The sequence below is a fragment of the Phaseolus vulgaris genome, chromosome 7, assembly GCF_000499845.2.
Source record: "Phaseolus vulgaris cultivar G19833 chromosome 7, P. vulgaris v2.0, whole genome shotgun sequence".
NCBI classification, from domain to species: domain Eukaryota; kingdom Viridiplantae; phylum Streptophyta; class Magnoliopsida; order Fabales; family Fabaceae; genus Phaseolus; species Phaseolus vulgaris.
The window spans coordinates 38,129,937-38,157,899 of record NC_023753.2 but is presented as its reverse complement, the minus strand read 5'-3'; the positions used below and the strand labels follow the sequence as shown (position 1 = coordinate 38,157,899).

The 27,963-nt window shown below is 33.4% G+C and overlaps 3 protein-coding genes across 6 annotated transcripts; 1 reads left to right on the top strand and 2 right to left on the bottom strand.

Moving 5' to 3' along the window:
* Positions 1-122: 122 nt before the first annotated feature.
* LOC137830646 (uncharacterized) lies at positions 123-8,232 on the bottom strand. The gene is made up of 6 exons (XM_068638104.1): positions 8,112-8,232; positions 7,937-8,029; positions 6,068-6,185; positions 778-1,069; positions 632-686; positions 123-510 (listed from the first exon to the last, which is right to left on the bottom strand). Exons 1-6 carry the CDS (start codon positions 8,187-8,189, stop codon positions 436-438), a joined length of 711 nt encoding a protein of 236 aa, XP_068494205.1. The 5' UTR covers positions 8,190-8,232; the 3' UTR covers positions 123-435.
* Positions 8,233-16,348: 8,116 nt separating this feature from the next.
* On the top strand, positions 16,349-19,630 carry LOC137830641 (actin-like). Of its 4 annotated transcripts, none has more exons than XM_068638096.1 (5): positions 16,349-16,464; positions 16,802-16,874; positions 17,129-17,522; positions 18,215-18,828; positions 19,184-19,630. In XM_068638096.1, the coding sequence occupies exons 2-5, from the start codon at positions 16,815-16,817 to the stop codon at positions 19,247-19,249; spliced, it is 1,134 nt and encodes a 377-aa protein (XP_068494197.1). In that variant the 5' UTR covers positions 16,349-16,464; positions 16,802-16,814; the 3' UTR covers positions 19,250-19,630. The 4 variants fall into 4 exon arrangements, with proteins under 4 accessions (XP_068494197.1, XP_068494201.1, XP_068494199.1 ...); XM_068638100.1 differs by having other exon boundaries at positions 16,425-16,535; XM_068638098.1 differs by having other exon boundaries at positions 16,430-16,597.
* Positions 19,631-22,004: 2,374 nt separating this feature from the next.
* On the bottom strand, positions 22,005-26,378 carry LOC137830640 (probable protein phosphatase 2C 68). Its single transcript, XM_068638095.1, has 4 exons — positions 25,255-26,378; positions 23,440-23,804; positions 22,589-22,825; positions 22,005-22,450 (listed from the first exon to the last, which is right to left on the bottom strand). The coding sequence occupies exons 1-4, from the start codon at positions 25,556-25,558 to the stop codon at positions 22,202-22,204; spliced, it is 1,155 nt and encodes a 384-aa protein (XP_068494196.1). The 5' UTR covers positions 25,559-26,378; the 3' UTR covers positions 22,005-22,201.
* Between the last annotated feature and the right edge of the window lie 1,585 nt (positions 26,379-27,963).

The following is a 27,963-nucleotide window of genomic DNA, read 5'->3' as shown; positions in this document are numbered from 1 at the left end:
TGAATGAAGAATTGAAAATAATCGAATGAAATACTGTATGCATAAATCTGTTGGAGAAAAATATCTCACTTCACTCCTTCAGTAAGCACATAAACAATTGATGAAAAGGAATAGAAGTGGTCTAGTGCTAAATTGGTGATATGAAGCACCATACAATCAATTTTCCCCAAAGATACAAAAGAATTTCTACATGCCAAAAATATAAGGAAATGGGCTTTGTGTACAATAAATTAGCATGAACATCTATTAATTGCTAAGAGTCACAGGCTTGTAGCAAGGGTATCAGTAAACCAGTACCTACTCTAAAACCTAAACAAATATCAAAAGGGTTTAGCTTAGTTGGTTGAACAATGTGTGCAAGTTATTGTAAACTGTTTGATACTGCATTTTGTCTTCTCCCTTTGAATAAAAAAAGAGAAAACAAGTACTTACTCCCTAATACAAGGTCATGTTATCACACAAAGATTGATAGGCAGAACTGCACTGCTTGAACTTTTCCTCTGCTATAACCTATCAACATGCATAATGACTATAATAATTAGTAAGCTCAACTCAACATGCAGACAGAAATTCTTCAAAAGGAAAAGAACAGAAAAGAGATAATTACTCAGCAATTAGAGCTTGGCAATACCTTAGAAGAGCCATGATGACGATCTGGATGCCACTTTAAAGCAGATATCCGGTACCTGTTTTCATAAGGTTGTTTAGAATCACATTGAAGAGAAAGTGCAAAAGAACTCAGAAAACACATTAAAGAGGAAGCAGAAAATAACTCACGCATTTTTCACATCTTCAAGTTTCAGAGGGCCAGAAGCACTCAATCCAAGGGCTAATCTATATGAAACTAAATCTGAATGTGAGCAATCTGACTCTGCTTCAGTTGATTTGCCATATTCATTTTCGCTTTGATGTCTCCACTTCCGAAACTTCGCGTAATTAGAAAAGCCTCCTGACCTCCTCTGAGGATTTTCCTCATTCATAAAGGACCAATAGAAAGATCGATTGCCACCAGAAGCAGAGCGAAAAACAGTTTCAACATCGAAATCATCTTTGCAAAATTCATGATCTCCTGAAAGACATCAAGTTTGTTGAAACATGAATCCAGAACAAGCCCATTAATATCTAGAATCTTCTTTTCACGACAAATTAAAAAACACATCATGGCTTGTTTAAGAAAACTTGTGATGCAAGTTAAACCAAAAAAGCTACATGATCTCTACTAGTTAAGTTCACCCATCCTTCTCAAGCGGGCATACAAATTTTCCACTCAAGATGCAAATATAAGAATTCCCAGAAGAAACCATGAGTGGAAAGAAATAAGTGAAATATATTTCTGAGATATTTTACAAATGTGATTACAGTCTCTATTTATAGACTGTTTTACAACCTAATTAAAGAAAGAAATAATAGGCAATGAAAGCCAGAAATAATGAGTGTTTAAAGCTGTACAAATCAAATCAAATCACTAACAAATCTGTCCTAATAAATATAAAATAGAATCTGCACTTAATTATAACATAATTCTCCTGATTATGCAACACTCCCCCTCAAGTTGGTGAATGTATATCTATCATTCCCAACTTGCAAGTAAGATCTTCGAATTGTTTTGCGGGAAGTCCCTTAGTAAACATATCTGCCAATTGGAGTCTTGAAGGGATGTACTCAGTGGCTATAAGACCATCATCCAACTTTTCTTTAATAAAGTGTCGGTCTATCTCTACGTGCTTTGTTCGATCATGTTGAACCGGATTGTGTGCAATACTGATAGCGGACTTATTATCACATGCCAAACTCATAGGAGCTTCATATTTTATTTTTAGGTCATCAAGTATGATCTTCATCCATAAGAGTTCACACACCCCTTGAGCCATGGCTCTAAATTCTGCCTCTGCACTTGATCTTGCAACTACATTTTGCTTCTTGCTCCTCCATGTCACCAGATTTCCACCCAAGAACATGCAGTAGCCTGTGGTGGATCTCCTATCAACAATCGATCCTGCATAGTCAGCATCAGTATATACTTTCATGGATAAGTTTTCCCCCTTTTTGAATAGCAATCCTTTTCCTGGAGAGGCTTTTAAGTACTGAATAATTTTATCTACTGCTTGCAAGTGTCTTTCTCTTGGATCATGCATAAATTGACTAACCACACTAACTGCATAGGCTATATCTGGCCTAGTGTGTGAAAGATAAATGAGTTTTCCCACAAGTCTTTGATATTGTGTCTTCTCCACTTTTGGGTTTTCCTCATCATTCCCAATCCTATGATTTTGCTCTATTGGCACTCCAGTGGGCTTACAACCCAACTTACCAATCTCTTTGAGAAGATCAAGGATGTATTTCCTTTGAGAAATAAAGATGCCCTGTCTCGAGTAAGCAACCTCTATCCCAAGGAAGTACTTCAGCTTCCCAAGATCCTTCATTTCAAATTGAGCAGCTAGTCTCTCCCTCAAATTTTGTTTTTCAATCTCATCATCACCTGTAATAATCATATCATCTACATAGACCAAAAGTAGAGTGAGTTTACCATTCTGAGAATGTTTTATAAACAGAGTATGGTCACCTTGGCTTTGTCGGTACCCCAAAGATACCATAGCTTGAGTAAACCTTCCAAACCAAGCACGAGGTGATTGTTTAAGACCATATAGGGCCTTCTTAAGTCTGCACGCCTTATTCCCTTCATTAACAATACCATACCCAGGTGGAATCTCCATGTATACTTCTTCCTCCAAGCTTCCATGCAAGAAGGCATTTTTAACATCAAATTGATGCATTGCCCAACCAAAGTGTGCCGCCAGGGAGAGAATAATCCTGACGGTATTCATTTTTGCCACTGGAGCAAAAGTCTCCTCATAATCGATCCCATAGGTTTGAGTGTACCCTTTTGCAACCAACCTTGCTTTATACCGATCCAGTGTGCCATCAGACTTATACTTAACTGTGTATATCCACCTACAACCCACTGCTTTCTTATCTTTTGGTCTCTCTACAATCTCCCAAGTCTCATTCCTTTCTAACGCGCTCATTTCTTCATTCATGGCTCGAATCCAGTTATCATCTTTTAAGGCTTCTTGTACCGATGTAGGGATTTTGATAGAATCAATAGCTGAAAGAAAACTCTGGTGCTGCATAGAAAGTTTTTCTGTAGACACAAATTGGGATATAGGATATTTGGCACAAGATCTTTTTTCTTTTCTCAAGGCAATAGGTAAATCATTTAGGTTAGGTTCAAAAGCAGTATTTAAGGTGTCCTCAAGAGTCTCACTGGTATGAGTTCTTACCTCCGGTTCAGACAATTGAAGTTGCTGTTCGACCAGGACGGGTTCTTGTTGCCTTCGCTGATATTGTTTTCCAAAATATTTGTCTTCATTATTCTTCTCTGGTAATGATGTTGGTGCAGGGTCTTTGTCATCCTTCCTAAGAACGAAATCCTGTAACAAAGGAAAAGGTGGCAACTCAAGGTCCTCAGCTTCTTGAATACTCTCCCCCTGAAGCTGAGAACTAGGAAAGAAAGACTCTGTTTCATGGAAGGTGACATCTTTGGAAATATAAACTTTACGACTTTGAGGATGATAACATTTGTACCCCTTTTTGTAGGGGGCATAACCGATGAAGACACATTTGATGGCACGAGGATCTAACTTACCCCGATTAGGACTATGAACATGGACAAAAGCAGGACAACCAAAGACACGATTCTGAAGACTATTCAACATGGGAATAGAAGGATAGAATGTGGTCATAACCTGAATAGGAGTAACACCCTCTAGAACCCGAGAGGGTAATCTATTAATCAAATAAGTGGCAGTCAGGACTGCTTCCCCCCAGTAAGATCTAGGAACAGATGTTTGGAAAAGTAAAGCTCGAGTAACCTCAAGGAGATGACGATTTTTCCTTTCAGCAACCCCATTTTGTTGAGGAGTGTCCACACAGGTTAATTCATGAACAACTCCATTTTCCTCAAGGAACTTGGAAAGGTTTTGGTTCACATATTCTCTTCCATTATCAGAACGCAATCTCTTAATTGAACTTTCAAATTGTGTTTGAATCATTCTGTAAAACTTTACAAACAAGTGAAAAACTTCAGACTTATCTTTCATGAGAAATAACCAAGTAACCCGAGTACAATCATCAATAAATGAAACAAACCATTTTGTACCCGAGATATTAGGAATAGGTGAAGGTCCCCATACATCTGAATGAATAAGATCAAAAGGTTTAGAACTTTTATTACCATTGGGAGGAAAAGTTGTCCGATGGTGTTTAGCAAACTGACAAACATCACAATGAAATGACTCAGCAGACACTTTTGTAAATAAAACAGGAAATAAGGACTTTAGGGTACTAAATGGAGGATGACCAAGACGTCTGTGTTGAAGCCATATCTGAGAGGATGACCAAGATTCACGACCTTGCTGAAGATTAGAAGTGTGTGCCTGTAGTCTAGCACCCTTTTTACTTTCTTCATGCTGTAAATAATATAACCCGCCCTGCTCTTTAGCAATTCCAATAGTCTTCCCCGTGACAAGATCCTGAAAAACACAATGGGAAGGGAAAAATACCACTGTACAATTTAAATCTTGGGTAATCTTTTGAATAGACAAGAGGTTATTGGATAGTTTGGGAACATGAAGCACATTTTTTAAAGGAAATGAAGGTTGAAGGTGAATGTTACCACGACCATTAATGGGGGTAGTGGAACCATTAGCAATAGTAATATATGGCTTACCGGATAAAGTAGTGTAGGATGAAAAAGAAGAGGAATGAGGTGTCATATGATCAGTAGCACCAGAGTCTATAATCCAGATATTTTCAGTACTAGAAGCATTAAAGGATAAAAAACTAGAACTCTTACCACTCATAGTAAAGGAACAATAGCTAGATGGCTTACTAAGGGAGTCCATGAGAGTTCAAAACCAACTGAGTTTTTCAGATTGGCAAAATTTGATCCTGTTCACACACACAGGAAAAAAAATCTGCCGGAAAAATTTTCCGGTGGCGGTTTCAGGCGGCCAGCGGCGGTTTCCGGCGAGCAGTGGCAGTTCCGGCGAGCGGTGCAGTTTCCGGCGAGCGACGGCAGTGGTGGTCGGTGGTGGTCAATGGTGCAAGGTGGTGGTGGTGGTCAATGGAGAAAGGATAAGGAAAATAGAAAGTTGCAGCAATGAAGGCTGTCCAACAAATAATTGCAGCAATGAAGGCTGTCAAGGAAAATGATTACAGCAATGAAGGCTAAAAAAAAATTTGCGGAAGCAGAGTCTCCTAGATCAGGAGCTCTGATACCAAGTGGAAAGAAATAAGTGAAATATATTTCTGAGATATTTTACAAATGTGATTACAGTCTCTATTTATAGACTGTTTTACAACCTAATTAAAGAAAGAAATAATAGGCAATGAAAGCCAGAAATAATGAGTGTTTAAAGCTGTACAAATCAAATCAAATCACTAACAAATCTGTCCTAATAAATATAAAATAGAATCTGCACTTAATTATAACATAATTCTCCTGATTATGCAACACCATGTAATGAACTCTGACCAATAGAGTCTTGAAATATAAATCCAGAACAAACCCTATAATATCCAGAATCTTCTTTGCACAAAAAATAATAAACATGATGTAGCACATTCGGGAAAGCTTATTAGAACCAAAGCAGCTACATGATCTCAACTAGTTAAGCCCACAAATCCTACTTGAGTAGATAATGAAAGTTTTACAGACAAGATGCATTTAGAAGATTAACCAGAACAAAATAATCTAACAAGCTTAAATGAAGAGAGCCTTGAAATATATGAATCCAGTATCTGAAAATCTTCATTGCACTACAAATAAAAAAAAATACAAAGTGGCATATTTAAGAAAGCTTATGAAACAAGTTAAGACCAAAACAGCTACATAATATCTACTAGTTAATTCCACCCATCCTACACAAGTAGACGTGAGAGTTTTCTAGACAAGATGCAGTTAGAAGATTTCAAGAAAAAATCATTTAACAAACTCTAATCAAGAGAGCCAGTATTGCAAGGTAGGCATACGCTACCATAGCATAACTATGTCAAGTGTCCTTACTTCTGAACCGATGTTGTGATCTTTGATTGCCATTCCTGTGCCTTCCAGAGTGTTTTCTGAACCGTGACGGGCCTTGACAGGGAGAAGGATCATCCTCATCAACATCTTCTTTCCAACTCTAAGACATGGAAGAAAAGAAAGCACAAGCATTAGATGCAACATCTTACAACGAACAAAATCAGGAAAGAACGCATACAAGGGAACCATCTAAAACTAGGGCAAAAAGAGTTCATATTAAAAAGAGCTATACAAATAATGATACTAAGGACTCCTCAACATCACAAACTTTGTCCAAAATTACCAACACTAGAAAACTATATGGATTCCAATATAAAACATAGTGAACAAAAAGTTAATAAATCATATAACTGAAAAGTAAGAAATTAGCCAGTAATAGACAATAAAAGGTTATAGTCCAGATTGGACAAATGATAAAGCAGTTACAGTGGCACAATTAAGTCTGCCATAAATTCTGTTCACAATGGAAATGTTGTCATCTAAAAGTTATAACATAAAACAAAGGATAAAACTTAGAGTTGAAGAGCCCACGTTGAATAGGGATAAGGTCAAATTATAATATATAAGTGGGTGAGGTTGAGTTAAACTAAAGTTCCACTACTTTAATATAGTATCAAAGTCATTTAGAGTCTATCCTAGCAAGTTGTTGGATCTTGTGTCATCTGCTATCGGGTTCTCTCTAATTCCACCTTAGAGAAGTTCTTGGTGTGAGAAGATGTGTTAAAGAGTTCACATTGACTAGATAGGTTGAATTAGACATAAATTCCACTACTTTAAGACTTAGATGCAGTTCTTTAGGTGTTGTTGCTGTTTTCTTTTTCCAATTACAGTTGAAGTTTCACTTCAGAAACCAATTCTGACTTTAACTAGCACAGGTTACAAAGATGACACTCAAATTTTAATCCGAGAACAACACCTAAGACATCTAAGGAACTTTACCTAGGTTGTGTCTTTAAAATAAATGTTTAACAAAAAATTTAGGAAGCCAAGGTGCGGCGATCAAGTTAACTTCTGGCATGATCTTTTCCTGTATTTTATGGTTTCTGAGGATAAAGATACCTCCTTAGATGGAATAGGGGAATGGCAAAATGATAGTTGGTGTTAGAATTTGAAGTGGAGAAGAACTTCTTTTAGTGGGAAAAGGATCAAGAAGAGATGGAAATAATCAATTTCATTAATGGGTATGTTTGGAGGAAACATTCCCCCCAGCACTTAAAGGAAAAAAGAAACCATCTTCTCGTCATGATAAATTATTTTATACATAAGTTAAAATTATATTTTGGAGAAGTCAATAGGAAATAACTTCTACAAATAGCTCATGTGTAGGCTAATGTTAACTTGTGGAGAAATTGATTTCATTTTTTTTCTCTACTAAAATGCTAATGGAGAAATTTCTCTAAACAGACTCTAAGTTGCCCAGCTGATTTATAAGGAGAATAAGGGTGTCTTTAGGTAAACCTCATGTTTTTTCCAATACACCAACCTAGTTACTTCTCTGTTATTACCTTTGAAATGTTGAAAGGAGGTTTAGTGCCCTGCAAAAGCAATCCAAACACACACTAACACCTAGGTTAGGAAGTTAGACTCTACTAACTTTGTTTTCCTGTTAATCTGCCAATCAAAGCATTGTCAAATTGTTTGGTATTTGTGCTCCCTGATGAATATGAGTTAGCTTTTTGGTTCCAATGGAAATGTCTCTTTAAAGGTAGTTAATGGTGAAAAATATAGCTGCCCCTTAATGACTTCTGTTTGAACCTTAACATATACCCAATAAAAATAATTTTTTTTTTCCGTGAATAGTGTTTTGTTGAGAACTTGAAAACCCATCAAAATGTGCTGAGCAACACTAACCTGAAACATGAACTGCGCGTAAGCATTGACATCGCGAAGCAGCGTTTGTTTGGCACGAAGTCTTCCGAATCTTCCCGAGTGATCGTTGCATCTCTGCAAGCAAAAGGGTGTTAGAAAAAAATAATTGTGGAAGAATTCATGCTGAACCAGACAAGGTACAGTTCATGGGACTGACGGATTCCCTAAAGGTGCGAGCTTTGCGTTGCAAGTGATGAGTGGAATGAAAGAGTTTGCTGAAATTGGTCTTGTTCATTTTTCTCAAAATCTTGAAACTAAGAATAAAAAAAATGAAAAGAGAAAACCCCTTCATTCATAATCATATTCAATAAAATTTTATTATAATTATAAAAATAATAATTTTTTTAACTATGTTAATTCATAGTTCGATATTAAAATTAATTTTCATTATTCTTTTTTATGTTTAAATCTTAAACTCTAAACTATTAAAATTGTTACGTGAATATCTCTGTATTCTATAAATATAACATTATTAATTAGGTATTTTTTAATATTATAGATGTATTTTTTAAACCATGTTTTGAAAATAAAAAAGCTCAGATTTTTTTGTTCTTCTTAACATGTTAACATGTGGGTGTGTTGTGTTTCTTCTTAGAACAGTGATGTTGAGCAAAGATGGGTATGTCGCACCCCACACGAGTGCTGCTGCATAGCTGTAAAAATTCCTATAATTTTATCTTTTGTTTATTTCTTTTCTTTTTTCAATGATTTTGCAATATTTTTCCTCCAACCTACAAATATTTGCCCAAAAAGATAAAAATGTGTAGGTGTATGTGTATCTTTACAACAATCAAATTTATCAAAATTTTGAGTTTTCTAACTTCATTTATGATCTTCGCAAAACAACAATACCCGTGTGAGAAATAATTCTGAAAATAAACAAAAACTTACAATTAAGCTAAATTGTGATCAATAATCAACTGAATAATTAATGCATCAATGTTAAGCACAAAAATATGTCAAATATATCCAACAAAATTTAAAGTAAAATGCCTTAAAAATCTCCATCAACCACCCTTTTTTTTGTTTAGAGTATAAGTGATTAGCATCCACTTATGATAATTAATTTTAACAATTAAATATAGCATACAATGAAACGATCATTTCTAAAAGCATTTTCATGTGTAAACACAATATAATTAAAATAATTAATTAATATATTCTAAAAAATATTTTTAAAAGAAGTTTGAAAAATGTTAAAGTTGAGTAAGACAATGGAATGTCTGAAACTACTTCAATGCATTTGAAATTTTTTACAAATTATATTATACTATATGATATTAAATTGAAAGTTTTATTAAAATTTAATCCAAAATACTAAGTTTATATTATATTTATATGGTATTATTCACCTTAAAATACACTATAGAAGACAATTATATTGTTTTAATTCTACTGTCGATTTACCCATAATATTCAAGTTGATATATTTCAAGTAACCTAAACTTATTAAATGTATAAAAGTTTAATAAAGAAGAGAGGAAAATTGAAATGAATAAAATTGATTTTGTTGAAACTTGTAGTGGAATATATACACATAAAAAAAGTGTGAGAGGGTAACCCTAACCCTAACCCTAGATAGTAATGGAATGCACGTCATGGAGAAGGAAGATGGGATGGAACAACCTTTGTGTTTGAATGTGACACATGCTGACTCAATGCTGAGTTGGCATCTTCATAATTCCTCTCCCCACCAAAACAAACTCAATAACCAACCCTTCAAAATAGAGCAAAAAATGAATTTGAGTAGAGATAAAATTAGTTTAATCGAAATAAATTAATTACATTTTAAGTATATAATAAAATTCTATATTTTTAATTGAATGTTTATTAAAAAATATTTTATAAAGTATTCAAAATATATTTTTTTTTGTTGAAATATTTTATCCTTTCATTTGTACGGTTAACAAGATAATTGAATTATGATTTATATTTTTTTCTATCAATTATCTCATTTTTTTTCTTTTGAATGTTTTCCATATTGTCGATCAACTCGTTTTTTTTTTTTAAAAAAAAAGTAAGTTGATTTAGGAAATTAAAAAAAAAAGGTACAACTTGGTTGATGAGTTGAAAACAAAAAAAATGATCACATCGTTCTCTTAATGATAAAATTAAACTACAAAATACTTATACACTGATAAAAAAATTAAATACTTGGAATGAATTTTTTTAATAAAATTTTAATTAAAAATTATCAAATTCATAAAATACTAAAAATTTAACTAAAAAAATAAAATCAAAGTAATCATATTTAATTATATGTTTTTATTTATTTTTCAGCACCATCTTTCTATATTTACACAAATTGATCATAGATTATGTGTCTCTATTTTTCAACACTATAATTTATACTTCTTAATATAATTTATTAGGTTATTAATATAATTCATCATGTTAAATTTCTTCTATAACTTTACAATCTTCTACATATAATTTCTTTGTTTACCCAATTTCAATTTTAAAACATTTCTTTTACTTTAACTCGACAAATTACCAACCTTCCTTCATTTTTTTTTCCATCTCTTCCCCCTTTTTCTTTCATCCAAACTCAATTCAAATTATCCTTTTGTATTATCATTCTACCAAAATATGTAATATGAAAGCAAAGAAAATATTTTATTTTATGTTTTTTTTTTCTATTTACAACACTTAAATTTGAAACTTTGCTTTAGAGAACTGATTTCAATACCACTTACTAGTTTTGATCTCACCGTTTCAAAAAGAAACATTTGCTTTCCTAAAGCATTCAAAATTTTCTCTCAACTTTTTAATTTTAAATGCATATATTTATTTTATTTATTACATTTTAATTAATTAAATAACCTTTTATCATACCTTGTAAACATATGTTAGGTTGTGGTTCAATTGAACTAAAAAGAATCCATATATAAAATTTAAGATCATACCAAAATAATGAATTTTTTAAAAGAGGAGATTAAATGTCTTTATTGAAAATGAAAAGAGAAAAAGTAGAAGAATAAAATTGTATTTTAAATCTTTTTACATAAATCTTTAATAAGACTTGCTTGATCTAGGGTATAATCTATTAGGATTTCAAAATACAATTTTAACTTGTAAAATTTTAAAAGATTTTGTAAGAATGTAAGGACTTTTTAAATTGTGATTTCTATTTTAAAGGATTAATAAAAATATGAAATCACAAATTAAAGTGTATTTTGTGACAGTCAGTGCTAATTTTGTGATAAATAATCTAATATGGATAATATCTAATACAAAGTTACTAGGTCATTATTAAAAATAGTAAACACCTTTTATTTTTAAAATAAAAAATAAAAGAAATAATTGATTTTTTTTTTCTTTATTAGAAGGAATTTATTATCTTCATTACATTTCTAATAGTTATATTTTTTAACGCATTTGCTATAAATGATTTTAGATCATAGCATTATGATTAAAGGAAAATATTTAAAAACCCATTAAACTAAACATTAACATCACATTAAAAGTCAAATTTAAAAATTAAAAAAAAAATCTTATTTTTATTTATTGAACAATCATAAAATTATAATAATAACAACACTGATAACTCAAATATTAGAAGTAATAATTTTCTATTGATGAAGGACTATATTACTTACTTAAATTACACATAAAAAATACAATTAATTTAATTTAAAATATTTGTTAATATCTTAGTTACATTAATTAATATTTTTTATTTTTAGTGTTATACTAAACCTGATATATCGCACAGACTAAAAATAATAAGTTAGAAAATACTAAAAATTTAAATCGAACAAATATTTCCATATAGACTAAAAAGATGGGAAATCATATTTATAATAATTAAAAATATATTTAAAACAATAATACATTATATCTTATATATTTATAAATAAGAGTAAAAAAGAAACTTAATAAATGTTCGTCTAAATTCAAAAACATCTTCCCTTATTAAAAGTATTTTCTAAACATATGATTTAGTTAAAATCATATACCAAACATAAAGAATGTGAAAGAAGTAAAAATAATGATTTTTTTCATAAGGTTTAGTGTCATATTCCTACCGGCATCATCTCTGTTTCTGTTATACCAAGGTATGTATTCTCAGTACAATGTTAAATTCGTCTCTTCCCTTTCCTTAAAAATTCAACTCTCGAAAACACCCAACCTGAATTTTGTACAATTTTTAGTTCATTTTTTGCTAATATTTAAGTCAAATCATTTATAATTCAAACAAAGTAAGTAATTATTCTGTCTATTATTAACTCACTAACAATATCAGGAAAATATATCTAATAGAGTAATCAAACAACCTGAGTTTTGTAGAATTTGATCCTTGATGGCATCGTTTCTGTGTCATACCCCCAACCGACATCGTATCTGTGTCATACCCCAACCGACATCGTCTCTGTCTCTGTCGTACCAAGGTATGTATTCTCACAACAATGTTAAATTTGTGTCTTCCCTTTCCTTAAAAATTCAACTCCCGAAAATACCCAACCTGAATTTTGTACGTAGTTCATTTTTTGGCTAATTTTTAAGTCAAATCATTTATAATTCAAACAAAGTAAGTAATTATTCTGTATATTATTAACTCGCTAACAATATCAGGAAAACATATCTAATAGAGTAATCAAACAACCTGCGTTTTGTAGAATTTGATCCTCGATTGTAGTTCATTTTTGACTAATCTTTAAGTCAAATCATTTATAATTCAAACAAAGTAAGTAATTATTCTGTATATTATTACCTCACTAACAATATCAGGAAAACATATCTAATAAAGTAATCAAACAACCTGAATTTTGTAGAATTTGATCCTCGATTGTAGTTCATTTTTTGCTACTCTTTAAATCAAATCATTTATGATTCAAACAAAATATGTAATTATTCTGTATATTATTACCTCACTAACAATATCATGATATTTCCTGAATATGGAAATTAGGTTGGGTTGAATGATGAAATAGAGCCACCCATACTCTGGGTGTTATGGTCCAAGAGGAGGCAACAGAAAATCACGATGTAGAGACCCTTAAACCAAAAAAATTGAAAAAACCCAAAAACTCATACAAATTGTAGAGACCCTATAAACCCTATAAACCTTAAACCCTAAAGTCCATAAAAGAACCACACAAAAACCTTAAAACCCTATAAATTATAGAAACCCTAAAAATCCTAAAAACCTTGAGTTGTAAAAACCCAAACAACCCTAACAACCATGAAAACACTACCCTATAAACCTTAAACCCTAAAGTCCATAAAAGAACCACACAAAAACCTTAAAACCCTATAAATTATAGAAACCCTAAAAATCCTAAAAACCTTGAGTTATAAAAACCCAAACAACCCTAACAACCATGAAAACACTAAAAAACCTAGAAACCCTATAAACTGTAAAATCCTTATAACCCCTAGAAACAATAAAAACCCTAAAATATGTAAAACCCCCAGTAACTCTAAAAACCATGGAATCCTTAAAAACATTAGAAACCCTAAAACCCCAATAAACCATATGAAACCCTAAAACCCATAGAAACCATAAACCTATAAAGAACTTTAAAATCCTAAGAACCCTAAACAAGTAAAAAGTAGTAGATAACAGGTAACATGTAGCAGGATAAAATGTAAAATGTAGAAATAAGTAATTTCCTTTTAGGGTTTAGGGTCCAGGGTCTAGGATCTAGGGTCTAGGGTATAGAGGGTCTAGGGTCTAGAGGGTTTAGGATCTAGGTGGTCTAAGGTCTAGGGTATAGAGGGTCTAGGTATATAGGGTCTAGGGTATACAGGGTCTAGGGTCTAGAGGGTCTAGGGTCTAGAGGGTATAGGGACTATAGGGTCTAGGGACTAGAGGGTCTAGGGACTAGAGGGTCTAAGGTCTAGAGGGTCTAGGGTCTAGAGGGTCTAGGGTCTAAAGGGTCTAGGGTCTACAGGATCTAGGGACTAGAGGGTCTAGGGTCTTGAGGGTCTAGGGACTAGAGGGTCTAGGGTATAGAGGGTCTAGGGACTAGAGGGTCTAGAGGGTTTAGGGACTAGAGGGTCTAGGGTCTAGAGGGTCTAGGGACTAGAGGGTCTAGGGACTAGAGGGTCTAGGGTCTAGAGGGTATAGGGTCTAGAGGGTCTAGGGACTAGAGGGTCTAGGGTCTAGAGGGTCTAGGGACTAGAGGGTCTAGGGTCTACAGGGTGTAGGGTCTAGAGGGTCTAGGGACTAGAGGGTTTAGGGTCTAGAGGGTCTAGGGTCTAGAGTCTAGGGACTATAGGGTCTAGAGGGTCTAGGGTCTAGAGGGTCTATGGACTAGAGGGTCTAGGGTCTACATGGTCTAGGGTCTAGAGGGTCTAGGGACTAGAGGGTCTAGGGACTAGAGGGTCTAGAGGGTCTAGGGACTAGAGGGTCTAGGGTCTAGGGTCTAGGGACTAGAGGGTCTAGGGTCTAGAGGGTCTAGGGACTAGAGGGTCTAGGGTCTAGAGGGTCTAGGGACTAGTGGGTCTAGGGACTAGAGGGTCTAGAGGGTATAGAGGGTCTAGGGACTAGAGGGTCTAGGGTCTAGAGGGTCTAGGGACTATAGGGTCTAGGGACTAGAGGGTCTAGGGTCTAGAGGGTCTAGGGACTAGAGGGTCTAGGGTCTAGAGGGCCTAGGGACTAGAGGGTCTAGGGACTAGAGGGTCTAGGGTCTATAGGGTCTGGGGACTAGAGGGTCTAGGGTCTATAGGGTATAGGATCTAGGGACTAGAGGGTATAGGGTTTAGGGTTTATGATCTAGAGGGTCTAGGGACTAGAGTGTCTATGGTCTAGAGGGTCTAGGGTCTAGGGATTAGAGGGTCTAGGGTCTAGAGGGTCTAGGGACTAGAGGGTCTAGGGTCTAAAGGGTCTTGGGACTAGAGGGTCTAGGGTCAAGAGGGTCTAGGGTCTAGAGGGTCTGCGGTCAAGAGGGTCTAGGGTCTAGAGGGTCTGGGGACTAGAGGGTCTATGGTCTAGAGGGTTTAGGGTCTAGAGGGTCTAAGGTCTAGAGGGTATAGGGACACAAAATAAGGATAGGATTTATAAGGTATATTATAGAAAAAATAAAAAATAAAGGACGGTTAGTAGTATGATAATGTTTGCACAAAATTCATAAAAAAATTCAATCAATAATTTTTTTTATTAAAATTTGTATGGTTTTAGATACCATATGATTTTTTTTAGTATTTTGAAATCTCAATGGAATAGCATCATATGTCCCTCCGGACAATCTTAATTAAATATTATAAAATTTTCTTAATTTATCTATATAGATATATTAATATATATATATATATATTAAGAAAATTTTATAATATTATTATGATCAATAATTGAATAGAAGGTATTATTTGTTTTTAAATTTATTACGATTTTGTCACTTTTTTTATTCGAAGAGAAAAAAATATACAAATATTTTTGGTCTCGATTCCTTGTGATATTATCAATATATATATATATATATATATATATATATATATATATATATATAAAAAGATGGTTGAGATTCTAACATCCCTACCTTATTCTTTTTAATCAATGAGTACAGTTTCCAGCAGAGCTTATGATAATTTGCAGAGTTGGCACAGAATGAATGACTGCGACCATATATGAGCCTGTCACGTTTAAAGCATACCATTAATGTCTAAATAAAGTTATTAAGGAAAGGGAATTTTTCTTCATTATTTTCAATCATTCATCTGCATCTAAAACATTTTCTAATACTATATTCATTCTTTATATCTGATCTTTTAAAACTTTATTTTTATGTATTCTTGCTACACAAATTCTTATAATATTTATCGTAAAAACTAAGACATTATAGTGCAAAGTAAATTTATGTTGGCGTAACAAAACTTAATCATTGCAAAAAATTCAATAAATGAAGAAAAAATGAAGATTGCTTTTAAAATGAACAGTCAAAGAAATCTCATAAAAGTGAATGGTAGGGAAAAGTAGAAGAAAGGAAGGGAATAGCTCCCAGTTTTTGGGAGAAAATAATTTCAGAAGAATCACTTTACTATTTTCAGACAGATAATGCACAATGTCTTTATTTTTTTTACAATTTTTCATGGTGTAAGTGTAATGAAACTATTAAAATTTTTTAAAAAAAATCTATTTTTTATTTGATTAAAAAGGTAAAATTAGCTTTAAAAAATAAAAACTAATTAAAAAATATCCATTTTCTAATTTAAATTAAATGTTATTTTTCCTTATCTAAATAAACTGTGAATGATTAGATTAGTGGTTAGTTCTGAAAAATCAAAGTCAATAATAATTTGATGTATTTATTGAGAAAAGGTGCCAGCTATTTCCAACAATAAACGTGACGCGCGAGGATGAGATATTCGGAAACGAAACGGACGGTGAAGATCTTCCTAGATCGCATTTGCGGTTCATTTGAGTCGCATTTCATTTGGCACAACTTTCCTTTTTTAAACCACACCACTGCTGATACCTCAGCCACACAAAACCACGTTCCTTAAAAATAGAAAGCGCAACACATAAGTCACGTACACGTAGCTTCCTTCATTTCGGAAATTCTAAGGTACTCATAACAACACATTCTCCACTTTCTTCTATCCTTATTTCACACATTCCATCATCAATTCTTCCAAGGTCACAATTAATCTCGTAACATTCTGCACTCCTTCTACACTCATTACCTTCATACTTTTCATGTGAGACTCTCATCATATTCAAAATGCAGCATTTTTGGATGTGATGATCATGAATTGTTATGTTTTTTGACAAAAAAAATTTCATCATGCGGCACATATAATAACCCCAGATCTTATATTGTAGCTTAGTGAGCGACATGAATTATTGTTGTTTCTGTTTCATTGTTTTATCAGAGTTTTTATAATGTCTTGTGCGTTTTGCAGCAATCAATAAAAGATGGCAGATGGTGAGGATATCCAACCTCTTGTTTGTGATAATGGAACTGGAATGGTCAAGGTAAATATATATGGATCAACTATTGTGTGTTCCTCTTTGAGTTGCACTTTCGTCATTAGAAATTGCAGACCAAAAGTTAGTGCAGCTGTTACTGCATCATGTGAAAAATTGCAGATAGTGCAATTGAAATGTGGTTATAATGATGATAAGAACATTGAAATGGCGATCGCAGACCCTTTTTGAAACTCTGATTACTGGGTTTGGGTTGTTAATGATCTTTCTGTTTTGGTGTTGATTTATATTAAATTTTGCAGGCTGGATTTGCTGGAGATGATGCTCCAAGGGCTGTGTTCCCTAGCATTGTGGGTCGTCCACGTCACACTGGTGTGATGGTTGGAATGGGACAAAAGGATGCTTATGTAGGTGATGAGGCTCAATCCAAGAGAGGTATTTTGACTCTGAAATACCCAATTGAGCATGGCATAGTTAGCAACTGGGATGATATGGAAAAGATCTGGCATCACACTTTCTACAATGAGCTACGTGTGGCCCCAGAAGAGCACCCTGTTCTCCTCACAGAAGCACCACTCAATCCCAAGGCCAATCGAGAGAAAATGACACAGATTATGTTTGAGACCTTCAACACTCCAGCTATGTATGTTGCCATCCAAGCAGTGCTTTCCCTTTATGCTAGTGGCCGTACAACTGGTAAACATTCTTCTGTATCTGTTCTTCCTTTTCTTAGTTTCTGGTAATTGGGGACAAGATGCATGGTATTTGTATGTTTGTTGTCGTCAAACCACTTGTATTTTATTAGAATTACATAATGATTTCAAATGAGTATAGTTTAAATGTTCATAATATATGAATCGTGTGCACTAATAAACTGAGTTTTATTCAGTCAGTTTTTAACAGTTTGTGGGAATAAATAATGTCATACATTCTGTTCATCTCATAATGAAAGCAGATCTCCATAAATGTTTTGTGGAATTAACATGTCATACATTCTGTTCTTGTTTCACTATCAATGCAATTTGTTCTAAATGTCAAATCAGATTGACATCTAAGGGACTTGCAATATATATTTTGTCATCGTAGAGCTAGATATTGAAATAGGCTTTCAGTCATAGATTTGTTCATGTTATGCCACTTGTATCTCTATAGAATTTTCAAGTTGATTTTCTAAAGAACATAGTTCAACTGCCCTTATGAAATTGTATACACCGATCTGATCAATCAAGTTTTATTTTGTGGGAACTGATAATATCATAGGTTTTATGCATTTCATTACTAGTGCAGGTTGACATGAATGCTAGTTGAGAATATGAAATCTGAAGGACTTTGTTGACATTGAAATAGTTTGGAAAAAATGGTTATTAACTTTTGATGCTTTGACACAGGTATTGTTCTGGACTCTGGTGATGGTGTGAGCCACACAGTTCCAATCTATGAAGGGTATTCCCTGCCACATGCAATCCTGCGTTTGGATCTTGCAGGGCGTGATCTGACTGATGCCCTGATGAAAATCTTAACCGAGCGTGGCTACTCTTTCACCACTACTGCTGAGAGAGAAATTGTGAGAGATGTTAAGGAGAAGTTAGCCTATATTGCTCTTGACTATGAGCAAGAGCTAGAAACAGCAAAAACAAGCTCAGCTGTTGAGAAGAGCTATGAGCTACCTGATGGACAGGTGATCACCATCGGTGCTGAAAGGTTCCGTTGCCCTGAAGTTCTCTTCCAGCCATCCATGATTGGTATGGAATCTTCTGGCATTCATGAAACCACATACAACTCCATCATGAAGTGTGATGTTGACATCAGGAAGGACCTCTATGGTAACATTGTGTTGAGTGGTGGTTCAACAATGTTCCCTGGCATTGCTGATAGGATGAGCAAGGAGATCACAGCATTGGCACCAAGCAGCATGAAAATCAAGGTGGTGGCACCACCAGAGAGGAAGTACAGTGTCTGGATTGGAGGTTCCATTTTGGCATCCCTCAGCACCTTCCAACAGGTACACCACTTTTCTTCAATTACATGTTAATGAAATTTCTGTGCCTTTTGTGTAGATGATGCACAAAATTCTATTTGAAATATAGTTTGTAAGGCTTAATATTGTGTATGGTAATGGAACAACTTGTTTTATCTTCCTTGAAAGAAGAAGCTTTTGTGAAAGCCCCTTTTGTTCTTATCATAAGAAATTACTTTGATTCTCTATATTCTTTTCATAATTGTGTTTGGTTCAACTTCTCCACTTTAAGAAAAGAACCAAAAGAAGTTGTGCCAAACACAATCCTAGTACTGATATTGTTCTTTTTTCTGATGGCACTTGTATGTATTCATGATGTCTCTTTCTTTGTTGAGAACAGATGTGGATTGCAAAGACAGAATATGATGAATCAGGCCCCTCGATCGTCCACAGGAAATGCTTCTAAGGATGCAGAGAGAGTCCAGGAAATTTTAATATATATCCGTACTCCAGAATTACCATAAACTGGTTGAGGAAGTTTTATTTTCTATTCTTTACCATTTTTTAACCATGTATTTGTGTTTTCCTTTTTTGATATTTTGGGATAAGAGCATTAAAGCAAAGCATGATAATATATATATAAGATTCGTTTTGTTTTTTTCTTCTTTTCATTGCCAACTTGTTGTAGAAGAGCTGTGTATTGTCATTGATTTGATTTGGTTGAATCAAATGGTCCTAAGTATTTTGATTAGAACAGTAGTATGTACTTGATTTATTGTTCTGTGAACGAAGAAGTCATTGTTGTTCACGGGCCAATCTTTCATCATAATAATTGATATTTTGCCAACTTTGCATGTGATATCATAATAAAAGCTATTGCAGTGTATTTTTCATTATGTTAGTGTTAATTTTTTCCTGCAGTTGAAGAAATTTAAAAATGGATCATATGAGCAGCATGATTTTCCACCATCTCAGTCACACAAAAAAGCTACACAGAAGAATAACAACTTGACACGTATGAGAATTAGAGAAAGAAGATCACCAACCAAAAGGGATAAGAGATTGTGATCTGAGACAACAAAGTCTTAAACAAAAATTGGTATTAGGAAAGATAAAATCGTGAAAAAGAAGTCTAAAATGGTGGATGAGAACCAAGGACTAACACAAAGGAACTTACCAGAAATAGCAAAATCAGAACAAACAACCTCAAAAATTAATAATTACTTACATAAACTTTAGCCTAATCATCTATAAATCCATTGTGACTATGTCTTCTTGGTATTAGTTACATTTTTTTATAAATTTAATTAAGAAACATAGTTAATTGAACCAAGTGTTAAACTTTTGTACTTGAACCACTTAATAAATTTATCAGTGACACATAATCTAATAGCTTTTTTTTCATCATTCCATTGAATTGGACTTGAAATGTGATAATACATGTATTGTTCAAGTCTAATCAGAATCGAACAGAATATGAAATTAAACAATCTGCCATTCAATTGAATGATCTTAAACTTGCAAAAACATAAATAATTCGGCGACTGTGTATTTACATTTTTATTATTTATATAAATAAATAATTATATATATATATATATTAAAAAATTATATAATCATTATTTTTGTTATTTTGAAATAAATAAATAATTTTTTATTGTCCAATTAAAATATAATAACAAAGTTACCAAATAATGTATCATTTTCATATAATGGTATAGATAATTATTAAAATAAAAGATATTGTTAAATTATAAAAAAATTCATAAAAAAATAATTATAAATATAAATATAATTTTTTTAATATGGGTTAAATATGTCTTTTTTTACTATAATGCAAAATTAATTAATTTGTTTCCTTAGTGCAAACTTTAGATCTTGTGAATAATTGTAATAAGGAAACTATATGAATTATCAATGTGTTTTTGCATGTAATAAACAAATTTCAAACGTGAACTTTATTGTAACATTATAACATCCACTACGGATAAGTAGCCTCTATATTAATTGTGAAAAGTCAGTTTTATTCTTTTTAAATTTTAAAAAATGAAGCATAATCTCACATTTTAAATAATCTCAGTTGTACCCCCCATATATCCCTTCGAGTCTTAGCACTTTCATTATATTTTTTTCTTCAGTTGCAATATTTGAGATAACAGTTTCATCATTTAACATGTTTTAATTTACTCCATAAGATAAATCCATACTTATCCGAGGACTTGAGTCTCTTGTAAATAGAAGTTTTTCTTGAGGTAACATCACCAAAATTCTATCAAGAAAACAACTATGGTTGTTTACCAATGGTTCCATGAAGTAGACTCTTGTTACAATCTGAAGCAATTTGTGAACTCTTAATAAAAAATTTCTTCTACCATGTGAAGATATTTTTTTTTAGTTTTGTACTCCACTTTTTGCACCTCCATATTTTTTTTTATTATACAATAAGTGAGCGAAAACACATCCATCACCAATAAAAACACCACAAAACTTACATAAACCACTAACGTTTACCACAAGCAACCACCACGAATTGAAAATAAAGAAGAAGACTCCACACTCTCCACCATATTCAAAAGGGTATTGCTGAAATTAAAAAAAGTATAAAGGTGCAGGAAGAATTTGTCATATTTTAACACCTTAATCTATATGCTTGTCACATAAAAAAAATGGTAAAAATCCTTATAATAATTTTCTTACTACAAGTATCCGGTCTAAAGTTTGAATTAAGAATGAAAAACATATTTAATTTGTAGGTAGTGATTATGCAAGAAATTGCTTAACTCTGATTTGTCAAAAAAAAGTTAACGTAAAAGCAAATGTAACTTACTCTTAATCAAACAATAAAACCATAGTTTGGAAGTGGAGCTGTATGTTAAAACTCAATCCCAAAAGTGCAAAAAGCAATGTCACTTTATAAATTCTTTCAAATCTATTTATCAGATGGGGTTCCAAAGCTGTGGACACAAACAAGTATAATATAGTAGAGAGTTATCAGCATTATTCCAAAATCACATCAAAAAATTGAAAAAAATTGAAACAACCATTTGATGTATTAACTTTCAATGTAAACTTCAATTAATTATAGAAATCTGAATCTAATCCAAACTCGCACTTAAAACTATACTTTAGACTATAGACATTATTCGATCAAACAAGGTATAAGGGCATAAAAACAATCACACTGCGAAGTTAACCACCAACAATCCAGAGAGAAAAAAACATGAGAGAAGCATGGTTTCCCTATTTATCACCAGCAGCAAACATGTTTCCAATAGACAAAGTATAGTTTAAAACGTAGAAGTTAAGTGAGAATAAATGTTCAAGATAAACAACAATTAGATGCTGCAAAAATGTCTAAAGAAGTATTGAATTTCTTTTAGCTTCCTTTTGGACAGTGCAGCAGAAAGGAAGTTTGTGATCATTCCAATCCCCGCAAATTTCTAAAATTTGATGGTCCAACTGTGTCAATAAACCCTTTGATGGACAACTCAGGAACTGTAACCTTCTTGCCACCCAACTCATGGTCAATGAAGACAACAACCACTGTAATATCATCATGGAAGAAACGCCTAATCCCCTTTCCAATCTTCTGAAGGTCTTTATATCTCATTTCCCTTTTCCTTGCTGCCTCATTCAAAGCTGCCATAAGAAGTCTTCTTGCAATCCCCTGGGGGTGTTTAAGAGTGTGTTAGAGAGTGTTGCTAACATTTATCTAAACAGCATACAAAGAAAAAAATTTAATGGCTTTTCATACACAAGGGAAGAGTGGTTGAAGGAAAAAGGGCACATGAGAAAAACATCTTACTGTTCGTGGATTGTTATGAACAATCTCAGCAGCTTCCTGGTTTGTCAAGTGCTCCCAAAGTCCATCCGATGCAAAGATAACGAACTTGTCATTAGGTTTTAAAACTCTTGAACAAACAGATGGTTCTGCGGATAGCACAGGTCGGCGGATAGGTTCCGGCAGATGGAACCGTGGGAATGACGGGTCGAATGAGAACTCTGGCCGCTTCAAATATGCATCTCCTATAGATCTGGATACCTGATCTCAATTGTGGGTGCACAAGAAAACTTAAGTTACAATGAGCAACCACAACCAACACAGTAGGCATCTCATTACACAAGCAAATGCAAGATTAGCAACTGAATCAAAATTTAGTAGCTGCAAAACGCCTGTTTGAGTAAATAGGCTAATTCAGCACTTTGAATAATTGTTTATCATATTATGTAAAATGTGCTTGTGTAGAAGCTGTTTCTATAATCAAATAGAAAATAAGGATAAATAATTTATATATAAGTGGTAAGGTGTTTTAACAACTTAGCCTAGAGGGCTTGTTGAAATAAGCTAAAGGCAGTTTATAGACAGATCATAAATGTTTTCACAAGTTCTACCAAAACACTTGCACAAGTATTTGTCATAAAAGAACTGTAAACAAGTTCTTGCAAAGTATGATTTTGTATAAACGAAGAAAAGGGTATAAAACCAAATATAGAACCATATACTCCTCAATAAGAAAACTAATTCCCATAAAGCCTCAACACTTTAGACACAAGTGAAAAAAATAGTATACATAGAAAGAGAGGCAAAAACATAACATTGGCAGCAGCAACAACATAAACTATTAACAGAAATTCTTTCTAACGAGATAAGAAAACCTGGATGATGCCTTTAATGCGCCAGGTTCCTTGCTTCAAAACTACAATTTGTGAATCTTCTGGATGCAAAGACCTGAGTTCTCGTCTAACCTCCTCTTTGCAAGCATTGTGCTCTATGGTCAACTGTTCAGAGATGATCTTGTTAGATCTACCTATAGAACCAATTACAGCACGAGAGTCTCCGAGATTCGCAATATATAGTGTTCCTTTCCAGATAACACCAACCAGGCAACAGGAACCCATTGCTGCTATCAATGGCTTTATTCCATAACTCCTTCGAACAAGAGTCAGAAACCCATCCTCAGTAGCAGAAACAGCATTCCTGATAATATCTTCAGAGATAGAACCATTTTCTTGAGCAACCCCTGCAATAAGATTCAGCATAAAACTTACACAACTTCCTGAACCAATGCAGTATCAAGCATATTCGCAAAATAAATAAGAATTGGGAAAAAAGTGGAAGGTTAATAAAAATATATGCATCACTGTGAGACTGTAAAAGTATCTACATATTTTAACTAAATGAGCCTGAACCCTATCAATTTATATGTGAAAAGAAAAGGAAGAAATGAGAGAATACAAACTGAGAATATGGAATTTCATAAACCATATCAATACAGAATTAGCATGTAAATCAATAATTTGCATATCATATTACGTCTGCCAAATTTCCAAACGTTTTGAAGAGAAACATCATGTTACCTACTCCTAGCACTCCAAATTACAAAAGATCACACTAATTTCAAACGACACACTATGGCAAGGGTCTACTTGGTCGAGTGAGTGCCTTGATTGTATGAGTAACGTAATATTCATTACAAATTTTCCATCTTCTCCCTTACCAAGTTACTACTCCCACAACAAAGCAAACCATAAATATAAAATTGTATTTACTCAAAGGATAAAACAAAGGCATATGATTGACTGATATAAAAGAGGAAAATTAACACTTACACAAAACCAAGTTAAATTGAGGAAGAACTACAGGATATAAGTAAAAAGGTTCAAACTTTTAAGACAAAAAAAAACTCTATCCACTCTAGGATATGTGCTATATATACACCCAAATTCAATAATGATTTCCTTCTAAAGAATACCACTGAAAACCCAAAAAGAAAAAAAAAGGAACCCCACCTCCTTTTCCTATCTATTCTTCTGAAAGCAATTTGAATTTTGGTAGCCGCAAAAAGCTTACAAACCAACAACTGAACTGGCCAGCCAGAAACACATAAGCCAAACTAAAGGTCCTTCCAAATAACACCAAAAGACCCAAAATCTCAAGCAACCAAAAAGGTCCAAAATATCAACATTGATCAACCCTCCCCCAATCAACGACACATCGCCCCAAAACAAACCCAAAACCTTTTTTTTAAAAATAAAATAAAAAATATCCTCCACGCTAACCCATCCTGCATGAGTGATAATCAACTATCAAACGCTACAAAACTCTCCAATTGAGCATTAAATCACTTGATCTCAACATCACTCATTAAACTAGAATTACATCACCATCCATTAATCTAGTTCCTCAAATTTTAGTCTCCATATTTTTTAATTCAACATAGTTCAAGGTCTTTATTTTCAAGTTGATAAATTTGGAGTTTAGACTTGGAAAAAAAATCAAATTTACTCCTTTAAAGTTTAAAACCTATAAAGAAATTTAAAAGGGTACTAAATCTACGTAATTTATTAGAGTTTAAAAGCTAAATTGATCGATAAGAAGGGTGAACTGAAATTAGAGAACCTAAAACATTTTTTTTGCTCACTGTTACTACTGTAGCTGTTGAATTGAGAAAGGTGGAAAAGGAGACTGACTCATGAGATTATGGAAGAGGTGATCGTTGATGAAGCGCGAGGCTTCGGCTCCGCCGTGTCCGTCGTAGACGCCGACGAAGACGCCGTCGGCGCCTGTCTCCACCTGGCTTTGATCCTCGATGACTTCGTTGGCCTGCACGACGGCGAAGGAGAACTCGCCGCGCGAGTGCTTCTCGAGGTCGCGGTGCCACACGAGCGCGTCGCCGGCAGCGGCGGCGTCGTCGAAGTCATCCTTGCTCATACGCGCATATCGCCTCACCGGTCTCAAGCACGCCGACACTATCCTTGCCAGCCACGAAAACATCCCACATTTCCCTCTCTCACGGATCCCCAGAATAAGAACACGAAGAACCCACAGAGAGAGGGGTGCGGAAATTGAACAATGAGATGTGCCCAGATGGGGCAGAGGGTGATTCTCGAGGTTTTCGGCGATGGGGTGGGGTAAAGATAGGAACTTGGGAAGGAGGAATTGGTGGGCAGCGAAAAAAAGGAAGAGTTAGAAGATTGGGTGTGAATTATGATGTGAAGAGAATCTTTTGAGTATTGTTGGATTAGGAGAGAGGGTGTTGGATAAAGAAAACTTGAAATGGGAGAGGATCTGGTAATTTGAGAGTGAAGAAGAGAAGGAAGAGAAGAAGAGAGTTGTTTTAGTCAGAAATGGTGAAGGAGAACGGTTAAATACATGGTGTTGGCGGGTTGCACATAATGAATGGTGTTTTGTTTGTTTGTGTTGGAGAGAGAGAGAGAGAGAGAAAGGGTTGATTTGAGATAGCAGGATTGTGGGGTAAGTGAAAGTGGGGTAATTGTTATTGATAGAAGGGAGAAAAGAAGGGAACTTTGTCTGAGGAAGAGTGAAGAAGAAGAAAGGGTCTGAAGCAAAAGTTGAATTATGGCTCTGTTTGTGTTTGACTTGGGTTTGAGATGATGAAGATGGAGAAGAAGAAGAAGAAGAAATGGAGAATCAGCTTTCCTTTTGTTGAATTTGTTGTGAAAATTGAAAATGTTTTCTATTTTTATTGTTTCTTTCTTTCTTTTCACATATGAACAGGTTCTATACGGCAGAGAGTAGACACAGGTAGGTAGGTAGAAGGGAAAGAAAATATAATAAATGAAATAGATAATATAATCAAAGAAAAACAAACATAAAAAGGTATAAAATAAGATCTAGAATTTAGAATGTGGACGAATTAGGGGTAAAATTTAAATATGATTTAAATGTCTCAATATTTGGTCAAATAAACCTTGTGAAAGTATATTAGCATGGCCACAATTCATGTGCTTACTTCACTAGGGAAGGATCCAAAGTCTTGTCATATATGCAAACCATTTTACTTATTTATTTTTTCTCTAAAAAAATTCTTTATTATTTGTTTCATACTTAGATTTTAGCATATTAAAAATACTAATTTTGATCTATATATTTTTTAAAATTTCAAAGTTTGGTTGTGAAAATGTTCTCTCTTTTTTTCTTTTGAAATATATCATTTCTAGTCCCCAGACACTACCTAAATTATTTTTCTGTCTATCTATGTAAAGAATTACCTAAATTAATTTTTGTGCACATATTAAGGCGTAATCATTTTGAAAACTCAAAACAGTAAATTCCAAAATTAAGTGAACAATTTTTTTTTACAAAAAACTTAAAAAAGGATCAAGACAATTTCATACTAACTCTATAAAAGTTATTCTTTATCTTCAACGTTCATTTCTTGAAAATCGAATGACTAAGATTATTATTACTCATTACAATCGTTAAATTTTGTGAAAATGATTTAAATAAATCAAGATAAAAAAAATCTCTTGTAAATACCTTACAAACTTAGATCTTATTTTAAAAAATAGATTTCTTTCATTATCCCCTTCCCAGGGGAAGAAATCTATCGCATTTAAAAAGTATGAAAACCACTGAAACTACTCTCGCCATAATTTATCAGTACAAATTATTTAATACTTTATTTATTTAATATTAAAATATTTCAAAAGACGTATCAACTGGGGTTTGACTTTATTCGCGGTAAGAAAATCCTCAAAAAAAAAAAATACTTATACAATTGATATTAATTTCATATTTTTAAGAAACTAAGGTTAGTGAATTACATTTATACTTTTATAAATGAAAAAACTTAAAATTATCATGTCACTATTCAGTTACATAATATGAATTGCTTTTATTTTACTGCAGTGGGAGTATTACTCGTTATTTAATTATTTTTCTTAGATTAAATTATATTTTATTTATTTATTTCTCCTCTTGAAGTTGACAAGAAAAGTATATTTAAGAAATGTGGAGTAATTTGATTAGTTGAATAAATAAATTTGTGGACAGTAACGAGCGTTGAAGAAGTTGAAGTGTGAAGTATATTAGAATTTGTAGTCAACTGAAGAAAAGTTGTTTATGGTTTAAAATTTTGGTGATATTATTTGTTGAAACAGCCCAATTAAAGAACCATAGAGATTTCAAAACCTCACGGCATGTTTGTAAAGACAGAAAGATTTTCCGAATTTTGTATGTTGCTTGTTTCTAGCTATGTTTTTGTTGCTTAGTCAAATGGGTAGGCCGAAAGGGTTTGCCTCATTAAATTTTTTAGTCCAATCATTGCATATTTTGCATAAATTATTTGAGCTCATGGTGTGAGATTGGATCAACATTGGCCACAAGTTTGTGCCATGAAAAGGTTAAGAAAAATAGAATTATAAAAAATACACACA